Here is a 24,295-nt window from a genome sequence, read left to right as displayed (position 1 = left end):
TATTATATTATATTATATTATATTATATTATTCGAATAATTTACTTTTTACATAAAATATAAATCATTCCCTTTAAAAAAATCCTGTGACTGTGTAAAAAGCATTACTTAGACATTACATTATTATTTTAATAAAAATAAGGAATAATTTACTTTTTACATAAAATATAAATCATTCCCTTTCATCATGGTATATATTTTTTACCTAAAAAACATAATTTACAATATTTTGCCATAAATACAGGATCCTGTTGACTGTGTCTCTGGTCAAAAATAAGCAATTCCTACTGCTAAACATTACATTATTTTATAGTAGAAAAATTACATGTAAAAAATTTAACCAAAGAAGGCAATAATTTTTTACATTTTTACAGGTATAAATACTTAAATTAGTACCTTAGTATTGATTAATTACTAACACAACTGTATTATTTTCCTATTATTACTCTAAAATTACCATTTCATGTAATTCTATGTTTTTTATTACTTTTCTCTAAAAACATAATTATTATTATTCCTATAATTGGTCTCTATGCAGTGCTCCAAAAACAACAGAACAAAGTATACTAGAAATGTGGTCACTTGGACCCATGTGGAACAGAGAGAGCTGAACAAGAGGATCGAGTGGATATGAGTGCGGTAATCATTACGGCACTCCAAAGACTACAGAGCAAAGGATTCTGGGAATAGAAGACATGGTAAAAGCTAATCATGCCTAATGATACTTAAACACAAACAGATTATAGTAAAACATCCCGAACCTGGAGTAAACGAAAAGAGTCAAGGAGGAAGAGATGTCTGGACACATGGAAAATCCTGAATCGATGAAGCCGAGGCTCTGCTGGTCATACTGACATCCTTCTGTGTTATGAACTTATTTCAGCCTGTGCCAGCTTGCCCACAAGTTTTTTTTTTTTTTTTTTTTTTTTTTTTTTTTTTTTTTTACTTTGCTTTGCTTGCAGATATCAGTGTCCCATATGATTTCTTCCCCAAATTTAGAAGGTAAAACTACATAAAAAAATCTCAATATGCCAGTCTAATATCTATTATAACGAATATAGGAACACCTATATTATATTATATTATATTATATTATATTATATTATATTATATTATATTATTTATATTATATTATATTATATTATTTATATTATATTTTCTGTTCTATTTTGAATTTAATATTTAATATTTAATATTTTAAAAACTCCATTGATATATTAAAATAATGGCATATTATTTTAAATTATTAATTCAATTGCTTTAATATACAAATATAAAATATTAAAATGAATAAATATTGAAACATTACTATTATTATTTTAATATTGTTGTATTACTAATTTAACCATAAAAATATGATATAATAATATTCCTTATGTTGTATTCAATGCATAAACTTAGTTTTATATGAAACTGAAATTTCAAATTCTATTTAAAAACATTGAAATGAGAATGTAATATTATATTATATTATTAATTAATTGATTAAATGTTTCAAATATTCAAATTATTAAATATTAAAGCATATTACTAATTTAATATATAATATATCTTATTTCTATTCTATTCTTGATTCAATGCATTTAAACATTTTATATGAAATTATAATAAATACAAAATTGATTAAGATAAAAAATAATAAGAATCACTAAAATATATTTAAATTATTGTGTATTATAATATTAATTTCTTATATGTTTTAAATATATATAATAATTAATTTATTAATTGCATTATTGCAATATTACATTAAGAATAGAAAAGAATAGATTGTTTGGAACAATTACTCATTTTATATTATATTTATATTAAATTACATGTTTTATATGATTTTAGTTGTCTAGTTTACTACCACATGAAAAGAAATAATAAACAAATGATTTGAGGTATCATTCATATCCGTCGTACAGTAACGTAGTTTAATACCTATGGCTAGAGATTCACTGAAATCACTAACTCTAAGTATGAGCGATGTTAATAAAAGCTTGCCTTGGCAAACACTGCTAATGATTAGCTCTAGCTAATATCTCACGCTGATAGATCAGCCTCCTTCCACACTTTCATAAATCAAACTCACACTTGCCTAAACAGCAATCATGTTTTTTGAAGTGTGTGTGTTTGATATGCATTAAATGTGTAAACGTGTGATCAGCTCTAATCCCTGCTTACATTAATGTATAAAATTTACACACACACACACACACACACACACGCACGCACGCACACACACACACACACACAGAAAAGTCAAGATGTACCACGTCAAGTCAACCGTGATTTCTGAAAAGGCTTTTTCTTGCAAAACGGAAGTTGAAAAAGGAAGTTGGATAAAAACTTCACCAAACAAAAAATGTTCCAGATGTCATACCACCAAAAAGTGCTAAAAGTACAGAGGAAAATCATTATTTATTAGCACTGAAAATTTCTAAAATATATTCAGCAATAGATTCCACTGTGAAATACTGGTTGAATTGAAGAATTAGACACCCAGAAAATACAATTTTGTCATTAATTACTCATCTTTATATCCACCTTCTGCTGGTCAACAACAATAAACAGAAACTGGGGGTTTATAACTTCAAAAAGACCACAAAAATGTCTTATTTACATATGACTTGTATGCTTTATTGTAATAATCTGAGACAGGGTTATTATAGCTAATTACAACTAAAATTAAAAACATAATAATGTTCTTGTTACTTGAAATAAAGTGAAAAAAATATTTTATAAAATAAAATAAAATTCAGGTAGTTGCCAGGGCTACATTTCTTATGTCTGTTTAGTTTAACTTGAAATACTGAAACAACTAAAGCTAAACAAACAAACAAACAAACAATAAAAAAAAAATTAAAAAAATAAATAAATAATAAAATAAAAAATTAATAATAACATACAAGATATAAAATACAAGAAAACACAAACATTTTTATTTAGTTGTTAAGGCTACATTTCCTATTTTGGTTTAGTTTAAATTGAAATACTAAAACAACTAAAAGTAAATAAACTAAAACTGTTAAATAAAAATTAATCAAATTTACATGAAAAAATTAATCTAACTCTAACTCTCTATGAACTGCATACTAGTATATTAATGATAACTGGTCTGAGGTCATTTAATAATTTTTTTGGAAAATTAAGTTGTTATTATTCATTGATTATCTTCCCTTCCAGCTATCTGTGATCCGTGGTTGCCAGATCAGTGAATCAGTGAACTAAGAACCGAATCACTTTGATTCATAAATGACTCTGTCAGACCGATTTTGTGAACTGGACCAACTAAATCTGCCTCAAAAGCCATCAACGATTCAAGGGTGAGTAAATAATGACAAAAATTGACATTTTTGGGTGAACTATCCCTTTAATAACTAAAAAACTGTTTTCAATTTGAAAACCAATTAAACTAACAATCAATGTGCAATGATTCTGAAATTACGAGGAACATGTCGAGGTCCAGAAAAGCAGTCGTTTTAATACTCGGTGTTGTAGACGGTCAGATCTTTGGCATGTGTGACCAGCAGCTCCCAGGGAAACTGATTCACGGGTCGTTTGACCTTTGACCCCGTCTGTTTGCTCTCTTGCACCATGAGAGCGACGTCTTCATCGTCTAATATCCGTATCAGATCGCCCTCAGGGTCCCTGTAGTTCAAAGCAATATCTTCCACTTGAAAGACGTCCCTGAGGGTGTAAACAGAGAGAAACTAATTGCGTAGTAGTTTAGAGGTCACAAAAAGTGCGAATATAATTAGTATAACGCAATTTGAGGCCTCCATGTTGTGTCGCAGTGACCTTTATGCAAATTATACAAAAGCAGCATTCGAATGACAGATGTATATTCAGCATCATGCAAATGAGGTTTATTATTATTTATTATTAATCCAGTCCTAATCAACACGTGGCCCTCGAGAAATCGTTTTGTGACCTGTGTGATGTCATTTGTTGAAAGATTAAAAATTAAAGGAAGAAAAATATCAGGCATTTAGACTTAAGAGTATGAACTATTCTCTTGTTTTTGAAGATCTCTCTGTTTGCGGCTCACATCTGTTTTCTGTACTGCACAAATGTTGACAATTCACACATCATAAACTGTTATTTGTGATTTTACAGTGTGATCGATTCAGCTCTAGAATATGAAGCAGATACAATTAATTTAATAATCAAATGGGTTTTTCAAATAAAATTTTATATTTTCATTTTAATTTTTAAAAATTGTATAAAATTTACAGTAGAAAATAAGTTACATTATTATATATTATTAGTTTTATTACATATTAAATAAGTGTTATAATAATAATAATGAATTATTTTTATATTTAATTATTTTAATATTTAAGCAATTAAATTAATAATTGAATATAATATACAATATATATATATTGGATTAATATATATATATATATATATATATATATATATATATATATATATATAATAATATTAAATGTAAACAATTAAACTGAAAATGTATATATAGATATATTTTTTATTTTATTAATTTTATTAATATTTAAATTTAAAAATATATAATATTAAATAATTATATTATATATAATATAATATATATAATATAATATAATATAATATAATATAATATAATATAATATAATATAATATAATATAATATGTGTTAGATTTAATGCCTGTAAGAACAATCTGAAAAATAGAATAAAGAATAAAAGAATAAAAATCAATGTTCATTAGCATTTTGCTAATCTAATGACACAAAACAGTTAAATTATTTTAAACATTTAATCAGCAAACGTGTATTTACATACATTTGTCTGTTTTATTATTTTAATGCTACATTTAACAATGCTTTTAAACATGAAATAAATAAACCTTTTTTTTCTTAAAATGTTATCTAGGTAGACATGTCACTACAAAAACAAAAATACATCTACATATATATATTTCTAGATGAGAAATTTGAGGGGGGAAAAATCATAATTATTGCACTGTTAACAAAAAGTATCAAATAAAGCTGTGTTTTTGTTTTCTAAAGCATTTTCTGCTGGTCAGAACGAAAAGTTTGACATTAAAAAAAGACGGTCTTTCACAACTGGATGTTTTTTCTGTTCTTTATTTTTCCCCCTTATTTGAATTAAGACAGGAAACATGGTGTGAATATTAAAGGGACAACAGCTCACCTCAGTGTGAGAAGAACTGCAGAATTAAAGATGCTGATGATGGAAATAAGAGAATTAATGCAAACACAAGCTGTTTAGGAGACGCTTTAGCCGTATTAAATGGCAGAATATTCAATTAATGAGACTTTCTTTTATGTTTTCATTTTGGGGCAGAGAACCTGATAAGAAAGCTTAACAGGACAGGGATAAAGGTACCTCATTTGGGACAGCAGATCTTTGTAAGACGGCTGAATGGAGAGATCTTCCTCAACACAAATGTCCCTACAGCAGTCAAGAAATACAGCATAACATTAACTGAGAAATATTCATATTCAACATCTAGGGGGTTGCCAGGGTGTTGTGATGTGGTTGCTAAGATGTTTAAGTATGTTTATAGGCGTGACAGAGATAATATCTTTAGATGAACTGAACTGATGATGCGTGTGTGTGTGCATGTGTTTGTGTGTGTGTATGTGTGTATGTGTGTGTGTGTAGGTGTGTTTGTGTGTGTGTGTCTGACCTTGTGTCGATGCCCTCGGGCTGCAGCAGATAGCAGCGCAGGCAGCTGTATGAACTCTGAGCACGATTCCCACTCTTGGAAGCTCCACCCTCTTCGTTAGTGTCACTCTCGGGAAGAGGTTTAATAATGTTCACAAATGACTCGGGAAAGATTCCAGTTTTGTCCCTCACTGTGCCCTACAGAGAGAGAGAGGACATACGGCATGAGCAGATGAAGACCTCCATTTCCTGTCTGTCTTTCTGTCTATCTGTCTGTCTTTCTGTCTGTCTGTCTGTCTGTCTGTCTGTCTTTCTGTCTGTCTGTCTGCCTGGCTTTCTGTCTGTCTGTCTATCTGTCTGTCTGTCTGTCTTTCTTTCTTTCTTTCTGTCCGTCTTAGTGTCTGTCTGTCTTTCTGTCTGTCTGTCTGTCTGTCTGTCTGTCTGTCTTTCTGTCTGCCTGGCTTTCTGTCTGTCTGTCTATCTGTCTGTCTGTCTGTCTGTCTGTCTGTCTTTCTTTCTTTCTTTCTTTCTGTCCGTCTTAGTGTCTGTCTGTCTTTCTGTCTGTCTGTCTGTCTTGTCTGTCCGTCTGTCTTTCTATCTGTCTTACTGTCCATCTGTCTTTCTGTCTGTCTCTCTGTCTTCTGTCTGTCTGTCTGTCTGTCTTTCTATCTGTCTTACTGTCCATCTGTCTTTCTGTCTGTCTCTCTGTCTTCTGTCTGTCTGTCTGTCTGTCTGTCTGTCTGTCTGTCTGTCTTTCTGCCTGTCTCTCTGTCTTCTGTCTGTCTGTCTGTCTGTCTGTCTTTCTTTCTTTCTTTCTGTCCGTCTTAGTGTCTGTCTGTATTTCTGTCTGTCTGTCTGTCTGTCTTTCTATCTGTCTTACTGTCCATCTGTCTTTCTGTCTGTCTCTCTGTCTTCTGTCTGTCTGTGTCTGTCTGTCTGTCTGCCTGCCTGCCTGCCTGCCTGCCTGCCTGCCTGTCTTTCTGTCTGTCTGCCTGGCTTTCTGTCTGTCCGTCTTTCTTTCTTTCTGTCCATCTTTCTGTCCGTCTTAGTGTCCGTCTGTCTTTCTGTCTGTCATTCTGTCTGTCTGTCTGTCTGTCCGTCTGTCTTTCTGTCCGTCTTACTGTATGTCTGTCTTTCTTTCTGTCTGTCTGTCCATCTGTCTGTCTGTCTGCCTGTCTTTCTGTCTGTCTGTCTCTCTGTCTTTCTGTCCGTCTTAGTGTCCATCTGTCTTTCTGTCCATCTTACTGTCCATCTGGCTTTCTGTCTGTCTGTCCATCTTTCTTTCTTTCTGTCTGTTTTTCTGTCTTTCTGTCCATCTGTCTGTCTCTCCATCTTCTGTCCATCTGTCTCTCCATCTTCTGTCCGTCTGTCTGTCTTTCAGTCTATCTATCTATCTATCTATCTATCTATCTATCTATCTATCTATCTATCTATCATCTATCTATCTATCATCTATCTATCTATCTATCTATCAGTCCATCTGTCTGTCTGTCTGTCTGTCTATCTATCTGTCTGTGAGTTACTGTGAGATTGTTTGTTGTATCTGCGGCAGGGGAGATGAACTGATATGACAGATAGACGGACACAATAAGGCAGGGGTATTTATGTCCCCAGAAGTGGGAGGAATAATGATTGATATTGCCCTGATCATCAGACACATTAGGTGCATTCAAGCAAGAAAAAGGAGTTTCTGAGGCAATGAATTACGAGTTATGACTTGATCTTTCTCTTACCCGCTTTTATCTCAATAATGTTATTTGAGGGTCCACTGCATGTCTATGCAATATCCAATTTTCCCTCCCTCTCTTTCTGTCTCTGCAATTCAATCCAGGTCAAATCATTCTCCTTTACTTCCAAAAACATAAAATATATCAAACACATAAAAAACAAAAACCATAGGGCCTTTTGCACCGCTTTAGTTCCAGAACTATATGTACAGTACTAAAGTACTGGGATAATTTTGCGTGAACTATTTCCCAGTACCATTTAAAGGATTGCATTCACACCGACAGTGTGTACTAGGAAGTGCCGGTCAACAGCGATGTCATTTGTGCACGGCGTTCAACAACAGAAAAAAAGAAGAACAACTTTAACAGGAGGATGGAGGATGCTGTGATCGGAGCTGTGTTTTTGTTGTGTCTTGCGGGTTTCACAATAATGGACAGGGAATGTCGATGTATACATAAAGCGATTAAAAGTACGCAAAAGGAGGACTAAATCACCAATGACAACTGCCAGTGCTACATTTGCTACAAGTGCCTGTACTTCAGCGTCCGTCCATCTATCACTGTTCTCCATACTTGCAAAATAAGTTGACATAATGTTTACAGTATGTTCACATGTGTTTTAAATCATGGCGGGTGAGGGTGTTTTCGTATGCGTCTGGCCAATCAATGTCTACTTATGTCACGGGTAGTACCAGTTGTGCTGGTTAGACCCTGCTCCTGAGTAGGAGCTGATTTGGTTCTTGTAAAAGGCAGTCCGGTACTAAAATCGCACCCCAGCTCCAGTGGTGCGAAAATGCCAAAAAACGAGTAGTTCCACAATTAGTTCTGGTACTATGAAAAGGTTCCCGCAGTGCGAAAGGCCCTCGTGTGTGAGTGAGTGAGTGTCCAGATCAGATCTTCTCACTCTAAATGTCTCTTGTCTTCTTCTTTATGTCTTTTCCACCATCATCCTTCGTTCATAACCCAATCTTTTTAGTGCTCCCTCAATGACTTTATCCATTAAATTATTCCATTCTTCCTTTCTTTAGTTAATTCCTTCATCCATCATGGTCTCCTGATCCTGTATCTCCACCCAGAGTGATGTATGTTTGTAGGTATTTGTACGTACAGTGTACACATACATTTTTCTTTTGGATAGATACTAAATTTACAGTATAATATCAATGCATTAAGTTTAAACACTCTTACATATGAAAACATTACATATGTACAAATATTTGTGAAACCTCTGAAGTCAGTCAGAACTGAAATTGCCAGAACCTTTGTAAAATAGAGACCTTTTAAATGGCAAATTGAATTATAAATAAAATCCAGATGGGACTAATGAAAGTTATGTACATGTATGAAATGTATGTTAAATACACTGGCAATGTCACAATAATCTGTATTTACATATTTGTGTGATATATTTTATATAAAGAACATTCCTATAGCGCAAACAGTTCAAGGTCATGGGTTCAATTCAAACGGAACGCATGTACTTATTAAATGTGCACCCTGAACGCAAGGTGATTTGAATAAAAGCATCTTACAAATGTAAAACAACAACAACAACAACAAAAAGGCAAATGAGATTAAAGCATTCAATAAATATGATGATGATATTTCATTTATCTCATATGTTATAAATATAATAAAAACACCATTTGAATTTTACGTATTTTACTCTTTTCCTGGTTTATATGCTGCTTCAGATGGAAATCTACCTTGTTTTGCAGTGTAAAAATATCTTTATTCTTTTCTAAAAGTTAAAAACCTAAAAATTAAAATGAAATGTTCTAAAAATTACTTTTATTATTCTTGCTGTTGTTGTTATTAAAAGCAGATGGATACATTATTATAATTATTATTAGTAGTAGTAGTAGTACAGTATATATTCAATTGTAATTATTATTATTATTACTACTACTCCTACTACTAATAAGAACAATAATAAGAATTTAATTATTATTATTATTATTGCTGTTGTTGTTATACCCCCATTTAGCGATGAATGTCATAAAAAAAGGTCCAGAGATCATAATAAGAATTTAATTATTAACATTATCATTAGAAGAAGAACAATAATAAGAATTTAATTATTATTATTATTATTGCTGTTGTTGTTATACCCCCATTTAATAATAATATTACTTTACATTCTCTTTATGATTTGGTTATTAAATGGGTGGGACTTTGCAACAAAAGGCCAATAATTTAACATTCGCCACTGTAAATAAAGAGCTCAGAGAAAGATTTTGTTACTCGTCAGGCATTAATTTTAGTGTTTATAATATTCTTTTTTAAATATTGCCATTTATGTCTGATGGACAACAGAGTTCTGAGCTACTTTAGTACACTGTAAAATGCATGTTACCTTTAGGATCTATTTTGAACACTTTTATTATTCTAAAACCAATTTAGTTTTGTTGATTAGTTTAAGTTGATTCAGCGATGTTAATTAATATTTTTGAATTACATTCAATCAATTTAGATGCTACCACATGAAGCACGTTTATTTAAAAAAATGTCCATGTATTTTAAGAAACACCTCTTAGAAGCAACATTACAGACACACACACACGTATATAAATGTGTGCTATAATCACACTTACGCACAAATACCTCCAAACATAAATGAGATCACGCTGCTCCATCCTTTTTTTCTCTCCCTCCCTTTTTCTCTCTTACAAACCCTCCTCCTCTCTCTCTCCTCTCCTCCTGCCTACCTATCCTTTTCTACCTCTCTCTCTGCTTCTATCCTGTTATCTTTGTCTTTCTCCATCTCTCTCTCACCTCCAGCCAGTCTGCGTTGACTCTCCGCAGGAGGAAGATCACATCTCCAGCCTTCAGACTGAGCTCCAGGCGTCCGCTGCCGCTGAAGTCAAACACCGCCTAACACACACACACACACACAGCAAGGACACGCAAGCAGGAAACACACACACCGACAGAGAGAAAGAAAGCAAAACACGTCCTGAGTAATACCAAGCTGCAGGTAAGAGATCCTCAATCTTTAAGAACTTTAAAAAGAGAGTGAATGAAAGGAAAGGATGATATTGTTGGATTAAATAGGATGAGAGGATACTAGCAAGAAAAAAAGAAACTACCGGACAAAGTGGCAATAAGAGAAATTCAGGAGTGAAGATGCTATTCACAAAAACTGAGAAGTAAAGAGATAAATGTTTTTTAATTGTACTTTTTTGACACTTGCAAAATAGTACTATGGAAATACTAGGTATTTCAAGTATTTTTACAATTTTGTAGACATAGTTTTTAGTCTTAGGTAATTTCAATGAATATCATGGTATTCTATGCATATTATTTCAAAATTTGTCCAATAACTGGACTTTGTAACAGATAGCAATGCAATGTTTTGTTGTACATATGTGATTGATAAATAATTTAAGAACATTTAATAAAAAAAAAACACTTTTTACCATAGTACATATACTATGAAGCATATATTGCGCATGTGCTATGAAAAAAGGTTAATTTCAAAGATTAATAAATATATATATATATATATATATATATATATATATATATATATATATATATATATATTAATCTTTATCATGTCCCCGAACATGATAAAAAAACAAATTATGTGAAAAAAGGGCTGTTAAAGCATGTGTTTAGACATCATAATTATGAAAAATAAAACAAAAAGAAAGTGATGCACACGAATAAGTGGAAATGAGTTACAGAAGAGGAGAGAATGATGTCAGATAAACAATGTGTGACGAAGAGAAGTGATGTGTGGTGAACAGAGGAGAGATTGTGTGTGTCCTCCAATGTCATTTGTCCATGTCAATCCTTCAAGCTCCTTCAAACCTATGATTTGTTCAAATACCAACTTTGTTTTAGATGCTTCTTTTAAAATTTATTTGGAGAAATAGACACACAAGAGGCATACAGTAAGAGCTATACAATGACAGCACAGATCTGAATAAGTCTTGTTAGAATCTAATGAGAAACTGCAACATATATAAAAAGAATAAAAGAATATACTTTAAAAATACAGTTGTGTACATTTTGGGACTTTTTATTTAGAAAACAAAAAGGTTCTATCTACAAAGTATACAGAATGAAAAAAACTATATATATATATATATATATATATATATATATATATATATATATATATATATATATATATATATCATATATATATAATATTTTTAGCAATATTTTCATTTTATTATTTTATATATGAAATATATACCGTATACTCAGATATGCACACTGCTGCAATCCACTATGGCCACGGAACGCTGCAGGGTATACTGGTGTTTCAAAGTGCTGTGTGTAACTGTATGCTAACACACATGTATGTGTGCGTGTGTGTGATGGGCATGAGTGGGCATCTGTTCTCACTCCGCCATCTCTGTATGTTTAGATAATGCTGTAAATCTGCTGAGCTGTGGGTCGCTTGGTTTGTTTGCATGAGTAGGAGTGTGTAGGTGAGACGTGTTAGATGTTACCAGCTAATTACATCTTGGCAGTTGCTTTAAGTGTGAGCACGCATGTGTGTATGTCCGTGCACACTCGTAGGCAGCTTCTGAACAGAAAGATACAATTTGTGCCAAAACTCGATGTGAAAATCTCCACAAAGTCAACAGTACAGAGCAAGTATCTGAGCGCAGGCTCAGTAACATCAGATGAAGAAACTATTTCAGTACCACTGCTGCTGTGAAACCCTAAAAATGGCTTTTGGGTCATTTGTGTGGGCTAACTTTGTTATATAGTGCAGGAAAGTAACTCAGTGTAATAATTGGCTTCTTCAGCCACACCACGATAAAATTAAAATTAGATCATCTTAAGCGAATGAAATTTTGTTTGATATTCCTTAAGTAAGAGGATGGCACAAATTAACACTCAGAAATATGACACAACCCGACATTTCTAGAAAAATCCTGTTATAACCAACAAAGTGCAGGATGCCGGACTAATATCAAAAACTAACAACAAAATAACACCTTTCTTCCTCATATTGTGTTTTCTTTTGCGCCTTGTCTCTTGTCTTTTTTATTACATGGTTAAACCACACTGGAAATTAGACAAGACTTGGAAATGTGTGAGAATGTGCCACAAACACACTCTGCTACGTGGAAATATGACAAAGCAATTTCCTTCCCCTCGTTTTCCCAATGTAATATATGTGCTAATTAGCCTAGCGCTGAGAAAAGCTCTAAGTAACATTAGCATTGCCACCGTACCCTGCAAGGTAGTACTCTTTTGAAAGTCATGTTTTTTTGTTGTCTTTTTTCCACAGTCTTCTGCAATTGATTAATCTCAAACCACTAAACTCACAGGCTACATTCACATTGTAGATAATTTCAGTCTTTGTTGTGCTAGCAATGTTGGTTCACCTAAAAATAAAAATTCTGTCATAATTTCTATCCAACCTCATGTTGTTCTAAAACTTAATATTGGAATTTTCATTTTTGGGTGAACTGTTTTTTTACGAACTTTTGACTGAAAATTCGACTTACATTATATAATGTTCGGCATTTTAAAAAAAGCATGCCATGGTATTTGAATACTTAAAACTGATTGGTCTACTTTCCTGCACTCATTTACACACTGAATTGTGATTGGTCTTTTCTTTCTTCAATCCATCTACCTTATATAGTCACCTACAGCACAGAAAATATGGTGTCACGTTTTCAAGCCAAACAAAAACCTACTGAATGTCATGACAAGTACCAATGACGTAATTTGTTTTCGTACACTCTAAATCTAAATCACCTTCTAAATCCCAAACACCTCAAAAAGATAACTTTAAACATCCAAAGGGTAACATTTCAGAGAATGCAGATGAGCAAATGTGCAAAAAAATACGTATTCCCGATGAAATGCATATATTTTATAGACACTTGGGTGACATATATTTGTTTTCAGGCAATCTAGTTAGCAGTAAGTTGGCATATTAGCTGAAAACTATGAATTAAGTGATATGAAGACCTCAGGGATTGCGCTGCACTCGATATCGAAGAGAAGTAGGTCGAGAACAAACTGAGATAGATCGACTAAAAAAGCCTAAAAATAAGTTTATGAAGAAGGAAGTGTAAGCTATGTTGGCCAAATATGTCAACTTGTGGTGTGAATCCAAAAAAGCCAACAAAAGGCACATTTAACTGCAATAATACTCTATCAATCTCTTTCACTTAGCAGAACTCTACTGAAGGGGTCTTTCCTGTTTGGTCATATTCAGAGAGTTATTTCCGCATGGGATCAAGGAGAACATATCTATTTATAGCATGACTCTGGGGGTCACAAAGCACTCTGATTTCAATTAAGGAGTCAATGACCTCCGAAATGAGCTCATTAGCACGTGGCCGGCCAAAAGGGAGGTGATTTTCCTACCTAAATGAGTGACCCAGTTTGGCTCTTCTCAACTGGGGGATCAGAGCAGGATATAAAGAGAAGAGATCACTCTCTGGGGCCATGACACATGACAAAGGAGTTTAACAAAGAATGGGTGTCAGTTATTAACCTGCTTAGCAATGCTTATAAATGGCCAAAAGTCATTAATTTGCTAATGTAACTGATTAAAAACTAAAAACTTGAGACTGGATTTACAAAAAGCATGTTAAAATAAATACCTTTCTTATATCAGACAGATAACCATCCAAAACAAAAACTCTGGGACTCTCGCCCCCAAGCTATCAGCCAAGATCAGGTGTGAAATAGCTGTCCTTTGTGAAGAGGACCATGAAAATAACCGTGAAAGTACAATAATGTGCAAGTGCGAATGCATACTGTATAATCAGTAATAGCCAACTTTAATGCTTAAATGTTATTATATGTGACTATATAATGCTTAAAATATCTTCTCCTAGATCGCGCATACTGGTAACAGTATTTCTGATAGCCAAAGAGATGGACTCTAATGGAAATCCACTGAAACAATATCTCTAATCTCTCTATAATGGCTCTCTGTTACTGTCTAAACTCCTTACAGTGATACAGAGGAAAGAAAAGACTTTGATTTTCAATCAAGCTCCCTGTCTTGTGTCCCGGGAAATAGCCATGTAATTTTCAGAGCCATCACATAACAAATGAAGCAACAGATTCTGTGATATCTACATGACACTTCTGAATGACTTCATTTTTTACTACAGGATCAGTCTCATTTGAGAAACCTGGATTAATTTACTCACCCTCATGTTGTTCCAAACCCCTTTGGCTTTCTTTCTTCAAAATCTGTGGCACACAAAAGAAGAAATTTTGAAGAATGTTCGCGCTGCTCTTTTCCATAAATGAAAGTGGATGGGGACCAACTCCAAAAATGACAAAGAAGCACCACAACAGTAGTCAAAATGACTTGTGTCCTATATTCCATGTCTTCTGAAGCCATATGATGATTTTGTGTCAACATTTTTCACTTTTCACTGAAAGTCCAGCTCTCAAATTGAACTTTTACTTCCACATATTCAAACTTGCTGCATCACAATCAAGCCCCTTTCACACAGAGATTCCGGAAAATACACTGATAATGCTTTGGGACGTGTTTGCGTTCACACAGAAGGCACTCTGGCAATTTTATGGCAATTTTCCAGGATCAACTCTCTCTCTTTGTGAAAGGGGCTTCAGATTTCAAATCACATTTTATGGCATTTGCACACAAGTCAAATGGAACACTTTTATGGTGTTTTTGATAGCCTGTGATCACTGTGAGCTTCCCTTTGTAGGAAAAGAGCAGCATGAACATCCTACTCAACATCTCCTTTTGTTCTCAAAGGAAGAAAGTAACCATCAGTGGGGAATTAAGCAGAATGTACGAAAATGTACAAATAATATTATACAAATTTGCCAAAATTTAAAATTGTTTTGAATTGCCACGAGATTGTGTTGAATCAACCGTACGCTCAACATTGCAAAATCAGGTTTATTTGCAACAGCGCCACCTTGCTGAGTGCAGGTATAGACATGATTTTATTTTATTCTAAATTTTTTAGCTATTAAACTTTGACTCACACACACATATTCACACACACTCCTACCCTTACCTACTGTACAGATGGGCGTGGGCTATAAATCACGTTTTATGGCATTTGCACATAAGTCAAATGGAACACTTTTATGATTATTTTTTTGATAGCCTGTGATCACTGTGAGCTTCCCTTTGTAGGAAAACGGCAGCATGAACATCCTACTCAACATCTCATTTTGTTCTCAAAGGAAGAAAAAGTAAGTCAAACAGGCTTGGAATGACATAAGCATGTAAAAATGATGACAGAATCTTAATTTTTGGGTGATTTCTCCTAAATAAAAGTGTCTTGCTCAAGGCTACAATAGTGACAGCTCATGAATCACCCCTTTTTAAGTTCGAACCTGCAGCCTTTACCAAATATTTAACTGCTAAGCAACACCACCCACATATCTATCTTTCCCGGTCTTGCTTTCCAGATCTTTTGTTGTTCTATCTGGTGTTATGAGAAGTGTAATCTGTCACTTTCTCTCTCTCTCTCCCGGCCACACATCCACAGCATAATAAGGTAGAAGTCTCTTCCGCTGTGATCTCCATGTGGAGAGCAGCGTGCTTTGAATCATGTGCTCTCGCATGAGACTATGAAGACAAATGCCCAGCACCGTCTGAGATTTATCAGCACACCTGCTACATCGATCAGGATGGGACATCATGGGAGAAATGTTTTTAGGAGATAATACAAGAGGGACGTGTGTGTCCGAAGTATGTCAAGGTCGAAAGCTTGACCTTTTAGCTCAACCAAAGGCATTTTCAAAAACTGGGGATTAAATATTTGTCCAAATAATGGAAGACAAAGAGAAAATGGGAAATGGGAATCAACCCAAATCTCATGAGAAAACTATTTGATGAGGTGGCAGTTTTGTATGAATTCATACAGTGAGACTAGCTCAAAAACATCAAATAAAAACAGAGCTTTTTAACTCAAACCGTTGCAGTCTGTCAGTCATATAATGTAAGTGGATGGGAATCATGGCTTTGAGAGTCAAAAAAACATACATAAAACCAAATTAAACCCTGCGGCTCGTGACGATACATTGATGTTTAAAGACACGAAACGATTGGTCTGTGCAAGAAACTGAACAGTATTTATATTGTTTTTTACATCTGATTCACCGCAATGTACGACCTGTCCTGAGCGCGTTCTCAACAGTCGGCGCGTGACATGTCTATTCTTCTTCTTCTTGCTTTACGGCGGATTGCAGACTTATAAGTGCTTTACCACCACCTGTCTCTCAAATGGACCACTGACACTATATCTACAATCTCAATTAGGAGTTTGTGTTCTACTGAAGAAACAAAGTCACCTACATCTTGGATTTTCATTTTTGGGTGAACTATCCCTTTAACCATCAGTGGGGAATTAAGCAGAATGTACAAAAATGTACAAATGATGTTATACAAATTTGCCAAAATTTAAAATTGTTTTGAATTGCCATGCGATTGTGTTGAATCAACCGTACGCTCAACATTGCAAAATTAGGTTTATTTGCAACAGCGCCACCTTGCTGAGTGCAGGTATAGACATGATTTTATTTTATTCTGATTTTTTTATCCATTAAACTTTGACTCATACACACATATTCACACACCCTTCAGCCGTTACCTACAGATGGGCGTGGGCTATAAATCACGTTATATGGCATTTCTTTGTGGTCGCATCTGTCGTGAAAGGAATGATAGAATGGCGATCTGGTCTAACAGCATTGGGAGACACAAACAAAAAAATGGATGCAACATTCTTGCAAGAATGCAAGTACTCCAGAGAACAAAGAGGGAGGGATGCATTAAAGGATGGTGTGAGAAAGCAAAAGAAAGAAGCAAGACTGATGGGTGAACTCGGAGGGAAGAGTGGGAGAGATTAAAGGAGGGATGGAAGGATAAAGTGAAGAGTGGAAAAAAAGAGCTGAGAATATATTCAGGCAAGGAGAAAGATAAGAGAGAGAGGCAGAAGGAACGTGACTAAGAAGTGGAAGACAGTGTTTAAAGCACCCAAAAATTAACCAAAAAAGTAGTAATTTTCAAAAATCACATTAACAGAATCATAATAGACTAGTTCATTATGAGTAATCAGTGAACTGAACTTGTGAACTAGATCAGTCTGATTCGAATTATACAAATTCATGCACAAATAACTATTTTGAGTCAGATCTTTTGGTTCAGTAAGTTCAGTTGGTTCACAAACCCAGTATGAACAATTTATTCATGAATCAAACTGATCTAGTTCACAAGTTCAACTCACTGATTCAGTGTTTCAGATATATAATGCAAAAGTCGTATGGATGACACTTTTATGGTGCTTTTGTGTCCTTCTGAAGCTTGAAAAAAAAGAGTGATCTGTATTTTATGAAAAATATCTTCTTTTGTGTTCCATGGAAGAAAGAAAGATTTCTTGGTGAACTATCCCTTAAACAAGCAGCTGAGGAAAAAAGAGATGATTATGAATAAAGAAATTAGCAAAAGAAGTAGAACAGGACAGGAACCATTAATGGGGCAAAGATTTGACCTAGAAAACAGAAAGACACACACGTCTCTTTCTGTGTGTGTATAAGAGAAGTGCCACTGTAAATCTATCACAGCATAAGTAATAAAAACCACAGAACTACAATGTCATAGAATCAGCAAACTATATTTTGACATTTTCACAAGAAAATGTGTGGTGTTTGCAGACATGAAACTCGTTGCTGTGATTGCCGGGGTGTTTTGGGTGGGTGCCAGGAATTGCTGTGTGGATGCTGGGGTGTTCTGAGTGGATTTGAGTGGACTGCTGTGCGGTTGCTAGGGTATTCAGAGTAGTTGCTAGGGTATTGTGGGTGGTTGCTCACTAGCCCAAGTCAAAAAATCTCACCGTTCAAGTCTGTAAATATGAATGAGGTGCTTCTTTCGATCTAAGCCTATGAGATTTTTTAGCCAAAATAGAAAATATTATGAAAAGTAACAGCACACTTCTCAACAAGCTGCATAATCTGAGATATCATTCCTGTCTGTAACACAAAATGTGTGAGACAAGTTACATGCTGAAGTTTAATACTTAGAGTTATGGGTTTAGTCACATCAAATTTGGTCAAAATTAGCAATATTTTCTACATAAATCAGTGCGAATTATAGATACATATTCAGAATTCTCTATAAATGGAGCAAACTGTAAGTGACACTGAGAGTGTTGTGGAAGAGTCTCAGCCTCCACAGTTTTGTCATAATCCTCTGACAAAATTTTGAAACAATAGTTTGAGGTGTACGTTGTGTAATAACCTCCTGACCAAATGTCAGAGCTTTGTGTGGTGCCTGCATGCTTGAGCATGTAAGTATGTGTGTAGTATGTAGAGTGTAGGCTGTTAATGAAAGTGTTTCCAAGGAAACGCTGGTATACCTCTGCTCTGGGTGCGGAGAGAAGGTCCGTTTTGGGCTTTACGGTTTTTCTAGTAAGAGAGAGAGAGAAAAGAAAGAGCATTGTGAACTACAGATGAATAACAGAAGAAGAAGTGGTTTCTACAACATTTTCTCTCGAAGTACAAAGTGACAGGCTGGCAAACCTTCTGCTCAGAAGATCCTCTTTTGTAGCTCCAGAGACATTTAAATATCAATTTTGTCTTGGATGTTTCTCCAAAAACTCCTTAGCTCAGATAAATTGGTCTTAGAATAATTTGATGAGGACTATTCAAGACGTTTGATTTGGATCTTGCCAAACCACCTACTTTGAGACATTATTGAGCTCTTATAGACACAGAAGCAGCTAAAGTCTCCATTTGCTCTCTATTTAATCACATTAAATCAGAAATGAAACGCATCTCCTTTGTGGTTTGTCTTCCTTATGTGATTGACAAAGCCACAAAAGGTTTCTATTGAATAATGGCAGCAGAAAGTTAGCAGAACAGCAGGATCCTGTAAAATTATGCAGTGAAGTGCTGGAAGGAGAAATGAAGGATTGTGGGTAGGCTCCTACACTTTGCGTGTGGGGGGCCGCAGGCGGCGCAGGGCCCGGGGGACCTGTTGGCTGTCCAACTCGGTCTGGTAGAAAAACATCCGTATCAGATCGTCCAAGAGTACCCAGGTAGGCAGACAAAGCAACCTCTAAAGAACAGAGAGAGAGTTTAGACTTGTTTAATAGAATGTTTATAGCTGGAAATGAAATCAAATGTTTTTCTCATTTGTTTTTATTTTTATTTTTTGTCAGATAAATGTCATATTTAAATAATAGTATTGAATGCTATTGAACAGAAAATGCCATTTGAGATGTGACAAAAACTACAATGTGGTGGGAACTTCCATGACTTTTAGAAAAAAAAACAAATGGCGTAATTCTCCATTTGCATGTATATGTGCTTTATATCTACAAATTAAATCAGTAATAATGTAAAAAAAATATATTTTCTTAAAGTACACAGGCTCAAAAGTTACCATAGTTGAAGAATCACCCTTAAATTAAATCAAAACTGACAGACAGTGACTTAGGTTTAAAAAAAAAGAGAAGTAACAAAATAGGAACTGTTTTTTTTTTCCTAGTAATTCAACACAGTGCTGTTTGTACTGCAAAGATTACAACCCCCAAAACACATGAGTGCATGAATTACCAAACACAGCTCCTACCAATACAACATGACTGTGATAAAACTGAAAACGTTTACACAGATTCAAGACTGACTCACCTTCATGTAATTGTTGAGCTCTGGGATTCTGCTCTCTGCGATCTCCTTTTTGTTTCCCATAAACACCTTACCTGTGGCAAATCAAACCAGCAGCAGAAATAAGTATTTATGTTTCAAACAAATTAGTTCGTAAACTAAACAATCAAAAGCTAGCCGAAGGGTGCCTCTCAATCTCTTTACTGCTAACGCTAATTAGCTCTTAGTGTAAAGTGTGCCCAAATATTACACTAAATTACTTTCTCATTTGTATTTTTGATTTCCCCCAATGGAAATGATAATAACGTGCACAGTGATGAGAGGTCTGTCATTAGCATCTAAGCACTTTATGGGATCCAACTGGGAAAAGAAGAAAAAAAAAGAGGGATCCATTCATACAAGTTGGTTTGAACCCAATTTTAACACCGTTTTAATAGCTATGCAATAATTCCCTTTAATCTTGCAGGAATCTCCTTCTAATTCTCTTCACTCTCTGTCTTTTCTAATAAGCTTCTTTATTATCAATCTACGTTAAATAAGCATTAGTGAGATCCGAATGGTACGAGCAAAGCAAGGAGACGTCCCTTTATAGCACATCAGAGCAGACATTGCTAATGTCCTCAATATAAACTTGCCAATTATCTTTCCATTGCATAATATTTCATAATCAATCCATATTACACATTGGCTCGAGCAATCAATTGTCATGAAGACAGTAACATCTGAGGCTAAATTTGTAATATAATTGGGCTTGGTTCAACTTGGCTCCACTGGGTTCAGGTTTAGCTGGAAGGTAGCTTTGAAGAAGCTTTGGTGGAAAGTCGTGGAGAGACACCGAAGCACATCGGATTGGAGTCTTTAGGTGACCTTAATGAAACAGTGGGTAGGGTGCCAAAGAACGACCTCTCCTTCCTGCTGAATTCAATTATACACATACTCGTTTGGTCAAAGACGGAGAAGGGGACAGACAGGGAAAAAGGACGAGACAAAGAGAAAGAGACAGTGAGAAAGCTGAGACATAAGGCTGATTAAAAAGGGATCAGAGAAGAGGTTAAAGACATTAGAGACTAGAGAATGAAACAAGAGTAGACAACACTACTACGATGACGTAGATGATGTTATTACTTCTTCTATAGGGTTGGTGCTGAAGCAAGTACTGGTTCACATTGCATTTAAAATTTGACTGGTGATTATGCTGCTCAGGCAGTCTCAGACATTTGGGACCTTGCAAACAAATTCACACAAATTTGAAAGCTGTATTTCCTTGTGTGTGCAAATATTTGCATGCAAATAGATGAAGAGGAAGTAGATGAGGACAAGAAGAGACAGACAATGGTGTCATTGGAAAGTATGCTACTCATCTCATTTTCCTAAAAAATACAATATTATCCTCTTAATCTGTCTCTGCTGTTCTCCCTCCCAATCATAGAAGTTCTAGTTAATCAGTAACTCTGTGGGAAACACTTTAAGTACTCAAAGGACAAAATTCTCCTAAGGACTAAATTTTGACACTGGAGGAACAGCATTGGAGAGAATGAACATACATGGCAACTGATTACAATGGGGTGTGGGACAGAAGAAGATGGTGTAGTGATTAAAGTCTAAGGGCTCCCACAGGGTCTGATCCATGATTTGGTGTTTTGAGATCTTTTCTATAGCCTTACAGTTGGTTCCTACGTCTAGCCCTGGAGTGTCCAATCCTGGCCCTGGAGGGACAACGTCCTGCAGAGTTCAGCTCCAACTTGTCCCAACTTACCGGCCTGGAAGATTCTAGTAATCTTGGTGACCTTGTTAACTATGATTCAGGTGTGTTCAATTGGGCTTGAAGCAGAACTCCGCAGGACAGTGGCCCTCCAGGAGCAGGCTGAGCACCCCTGATCCAGCCTGTTATTGTTTTTTGAACATCTTCTTTGATTTTTCTGAGCTCCACACATCTAAATTTGTGAGGAATCATCCTCATCCAGGTGATCATTAGTTGACGGGTTGAAGTTACGGCTTATCTAGCTTAATCTTATCTATCTGGTCGTACTTGTTTCTTCTGCTTTCATCTTGACAGTATCTGTGCTTCCTCATCCTTGTTCTTAAGCTATTCAATGTTGAATGTCAAGTTTTGAGTCTTGGGTCAGATTGTCAGAGAGATGACTTTTGGCTGCCGTCAGTTTGGTGACAATCCAAGTCATGATCGCTGCGCTCTTATGCGAGGCACTTGACCTCAGGTTGTTCAAAAGCAGGAATGTCCAATCCTGATCCTAGAGGGCCACATTTCTGCAGAGTTTAGCACCAACCCCAAGCAAACACACCTGAACCAGCTATTCAAGATCTTCAGAGTTGCTATAAACTTCCAGGCAGTGGGTTGGAGCAGGTTGTAGTGGCATTCCAGGAGCAGGATTGGACACTGCTGCTTAAGGTGGAATAATCCTGTAATAAGTTCATGGCCTTGTTGAAGGTGGTGGAAACCAATTCCACTAGCTCTGGTTGTGCGGTGAACCTTAAGCAAGAACTTTCAAAGACTATGTCAATTTACACAATGCATCTAACCAACTTGTTCTTCAGTTAAGTTCTGTACACACTGCAAAAATTTAATTAAACTTCAGTTGTCATTACTTGAGCTTTTGGGGAGTTGAATTTGGTTGTACTTATGTGGTTGTTGCTCCAAATGGGATTAGGCACTTACAGTAGTAGTAAAATGACAACCATATTTAGCTGCAGTGTGTTTGTGGCCTGTGCTACTGAACCTAGATTTCCCCTGAGCTCTATATTGCTGTTGTTTTAGTCGAGGCTGTGCAACAGCGGCTTAGTCACAGACCTGGCAGAGTAGGTAGTTGGCAGGTGTAGTATCCCAGCTGGGCTTCAGCTGAGTATTTAAGCTCCAAATTCTGGTGCAGAGCGAAGAACTGACGATACCTTCTGTAGATCAGGTATTTACTGTTGCCTTTGGTCTTCACCTCAATCACGAACCTCTGTAAGAAGGTGATATAGAACAAACAAATCAAAGACTAAGGAATGTAGTAGTGTAAGAAATCTAAAATCCTTGAGAGTGACACAATGGCAAAAGACACCAGTCTGACAGGCATGTACACAGACAAACAATTTTACTATACGGCAGACAAATTATAGAAAACAGGCAGACTAGAGGAATAGTCAACGACGGGGGTCCAGGTCTGGGGAAACTCACATAGTAAACAATGAAACCTTTCTTCTCCTCAATATCAGCAATGGTGGCGGTGACCGGGATGTTGTCTGGAAGCTGGTCGAAATCACTGTCCAGTGAACAAATGTTACAAACATCTTGATTAGCACAGAAAATATGACCTTAAAATATGTGTTGTTGTTGTTTTTAAATCAATGTTACAGAAATTAATTTTCAAGAAAGTATTCTGCTCCACCATTAACAGCAAATTTGTGTGTACACATAATATATAGGTATATTTTTGTTAAGGCACTTTTATTATTATTGTTATTAATAATAATAATCAGAAATCAAATGTTTTATAGTTGTCTAAATGATACTTTCTGAGATGAGAATACTTTTCTATGTGGATAAATCAAAGTTTTAAAAGAAAGTTTCTGACTCACAATTTTATTTTTATTTTAAAATTATGTGATACATTTAAATAATTTTCTGAATAATCAGCATTATGACCCAATCTTGTATTAAATACTGAAAACGCTCAATTGCCCAATGTTACAGATTCATTACTTGTTGTTTTTTAATGTGGTTAGTAGGCCTACTGTACATAGTATAGTATGACACATGGTGGACTAGTCTATAGATTGAGTGAAGTACACTAGACTAAGTTGTCTATTTTGATTCATAGTATACTACAACCATGTACTGTACCACTGAACATTATATTATAGTAACTACAGCATAGTTAAAGTATAGCTACAAGTTAAACCGCATAGTAGCCTACACACACACTACGACCTGACTCATTCATTTCATGATTATTGAAGAGTAAGACATGATTTCGCTCACCTTTCATCGCGCAGCTGTTGCGGGAGAGACATGCTGGATGATGCGGGATTCAGAGCTCTTCAGACGCTCACAGACACAGTTTAGATCAGTAAAGTGGAAGTGCAGCTGCTGGTGGCTTTCTGAGGCGGGTTTAAAGTTATATGTAAACCAAAGAGGAACTGAAAGAGTACCGGTGGGGGACTTTAGTATGAGATGTTTACATACTCACGCGTCGTTAAGCGGTTGAAAAATGCTACTGAAATGTTTCAAGTGGAAACAAATTTGAAATGTTCTTTTTACTTGATGCGCAGTATTTAAAAACGCTCAGCGAGATGCGACACGACGCAAAGTCCAAGAGATGCATCAAGTAAGAACACGTCCTGTGTAACGCCC

The 24,295-nt window shown here is 35.3% G+C and overlaps 2 protein-coding genes across 2 annotated transcripts in view; one reads left to right on the top strand and one right to left on the bottom strand.

Moving 5' to 3' along the window:
- Positions 1-2,386: 2,386 nt before the first annotated feature.
- Positions 2,387-24,295, bottom strand: ncf4 (neutrophil cytosolic factor 4). The gene is made up of 10 exons (XM_042712025.1): positions 23,924-24,295; positions 23,120-23,204; positions 22,751-22,904; positions 19,969-20,039; positions 19,266-19,393; positions 18,693-18,741; positions 10,123-10,221; positions 5,643-5,818; positions 5,339-5,404; positions 2,387-3,674 (listed from the first exon to the last, which is right to left on the bottom strand). The coding sequence occupies exons 1-10, from the start codon at positions 23,953-23,955 to the stop codon at positions 3,467-3,469; spliced, it is 1,068 nt and encodes a 355-aa protein (XP_042567959.1). The 5' UTR covers positions 23,956-24,295; the 3' UTR covers positions 2,387-3,466.
- Positions 10,148-24,295, top strand: part of LOC109100551 (parvalbumin-7-like) — a 30,225-nt gene continuing 16,077 nt past the window's right edge. The window contains exon 1 of the mRNA XM_019113984.2: positions 10,148-10,324. The gene's annotated coding sequence lies outside the window, so the exon portion shown is untranslated. The remainder of the gene's footprint in view (positions 10,325-24,295) is intronic.

The sequence above is a fragment of the Cyprinus carpio genome, chromosome A22 (assembly GCF_018340385.1).
Source record: "Cyprinus carpio isolate SPL01 chromosome A22, ASM1834038v1, whole genome shotgun sequence".
In the NCBI taxonomy this organism is placed as follows: domain Eukaryota; kingdom Metazoa; phylum Chordata; class Actinopteri; order Cypriniformes; family Cyprinidae; genus Cyprinus; species Cyprinus carpio.
Note: the sequence above shows the minus strand (reverse complement) of the source record. Positions and strands in the feature narration are given on the sequence as shown.

Bases quoted from the DNA above. Each gene is read 5' to 3' on its own strand.
- ncf4 (XM_042712025.1), bottom strand. From the start codon at position 23,955: ATGTCTCTCCCGCAACAGCTGCGCGATGAAAG. The intron at 20,040-22,750 runs GTCTGTGACTAA...GATTTGCCACAG, and splicing joins CCAACTACCTACTCTGCCAG to GTAAGGTGTTTATGGGAAAC. The intron at 5,819-10,122 runs GTGAGAGAGAGA...CTCTCTCTGTAG, and splicing joins TCAACGCAGACTGGCTGGAG to GGCACAGTGAGGGACAAAAC.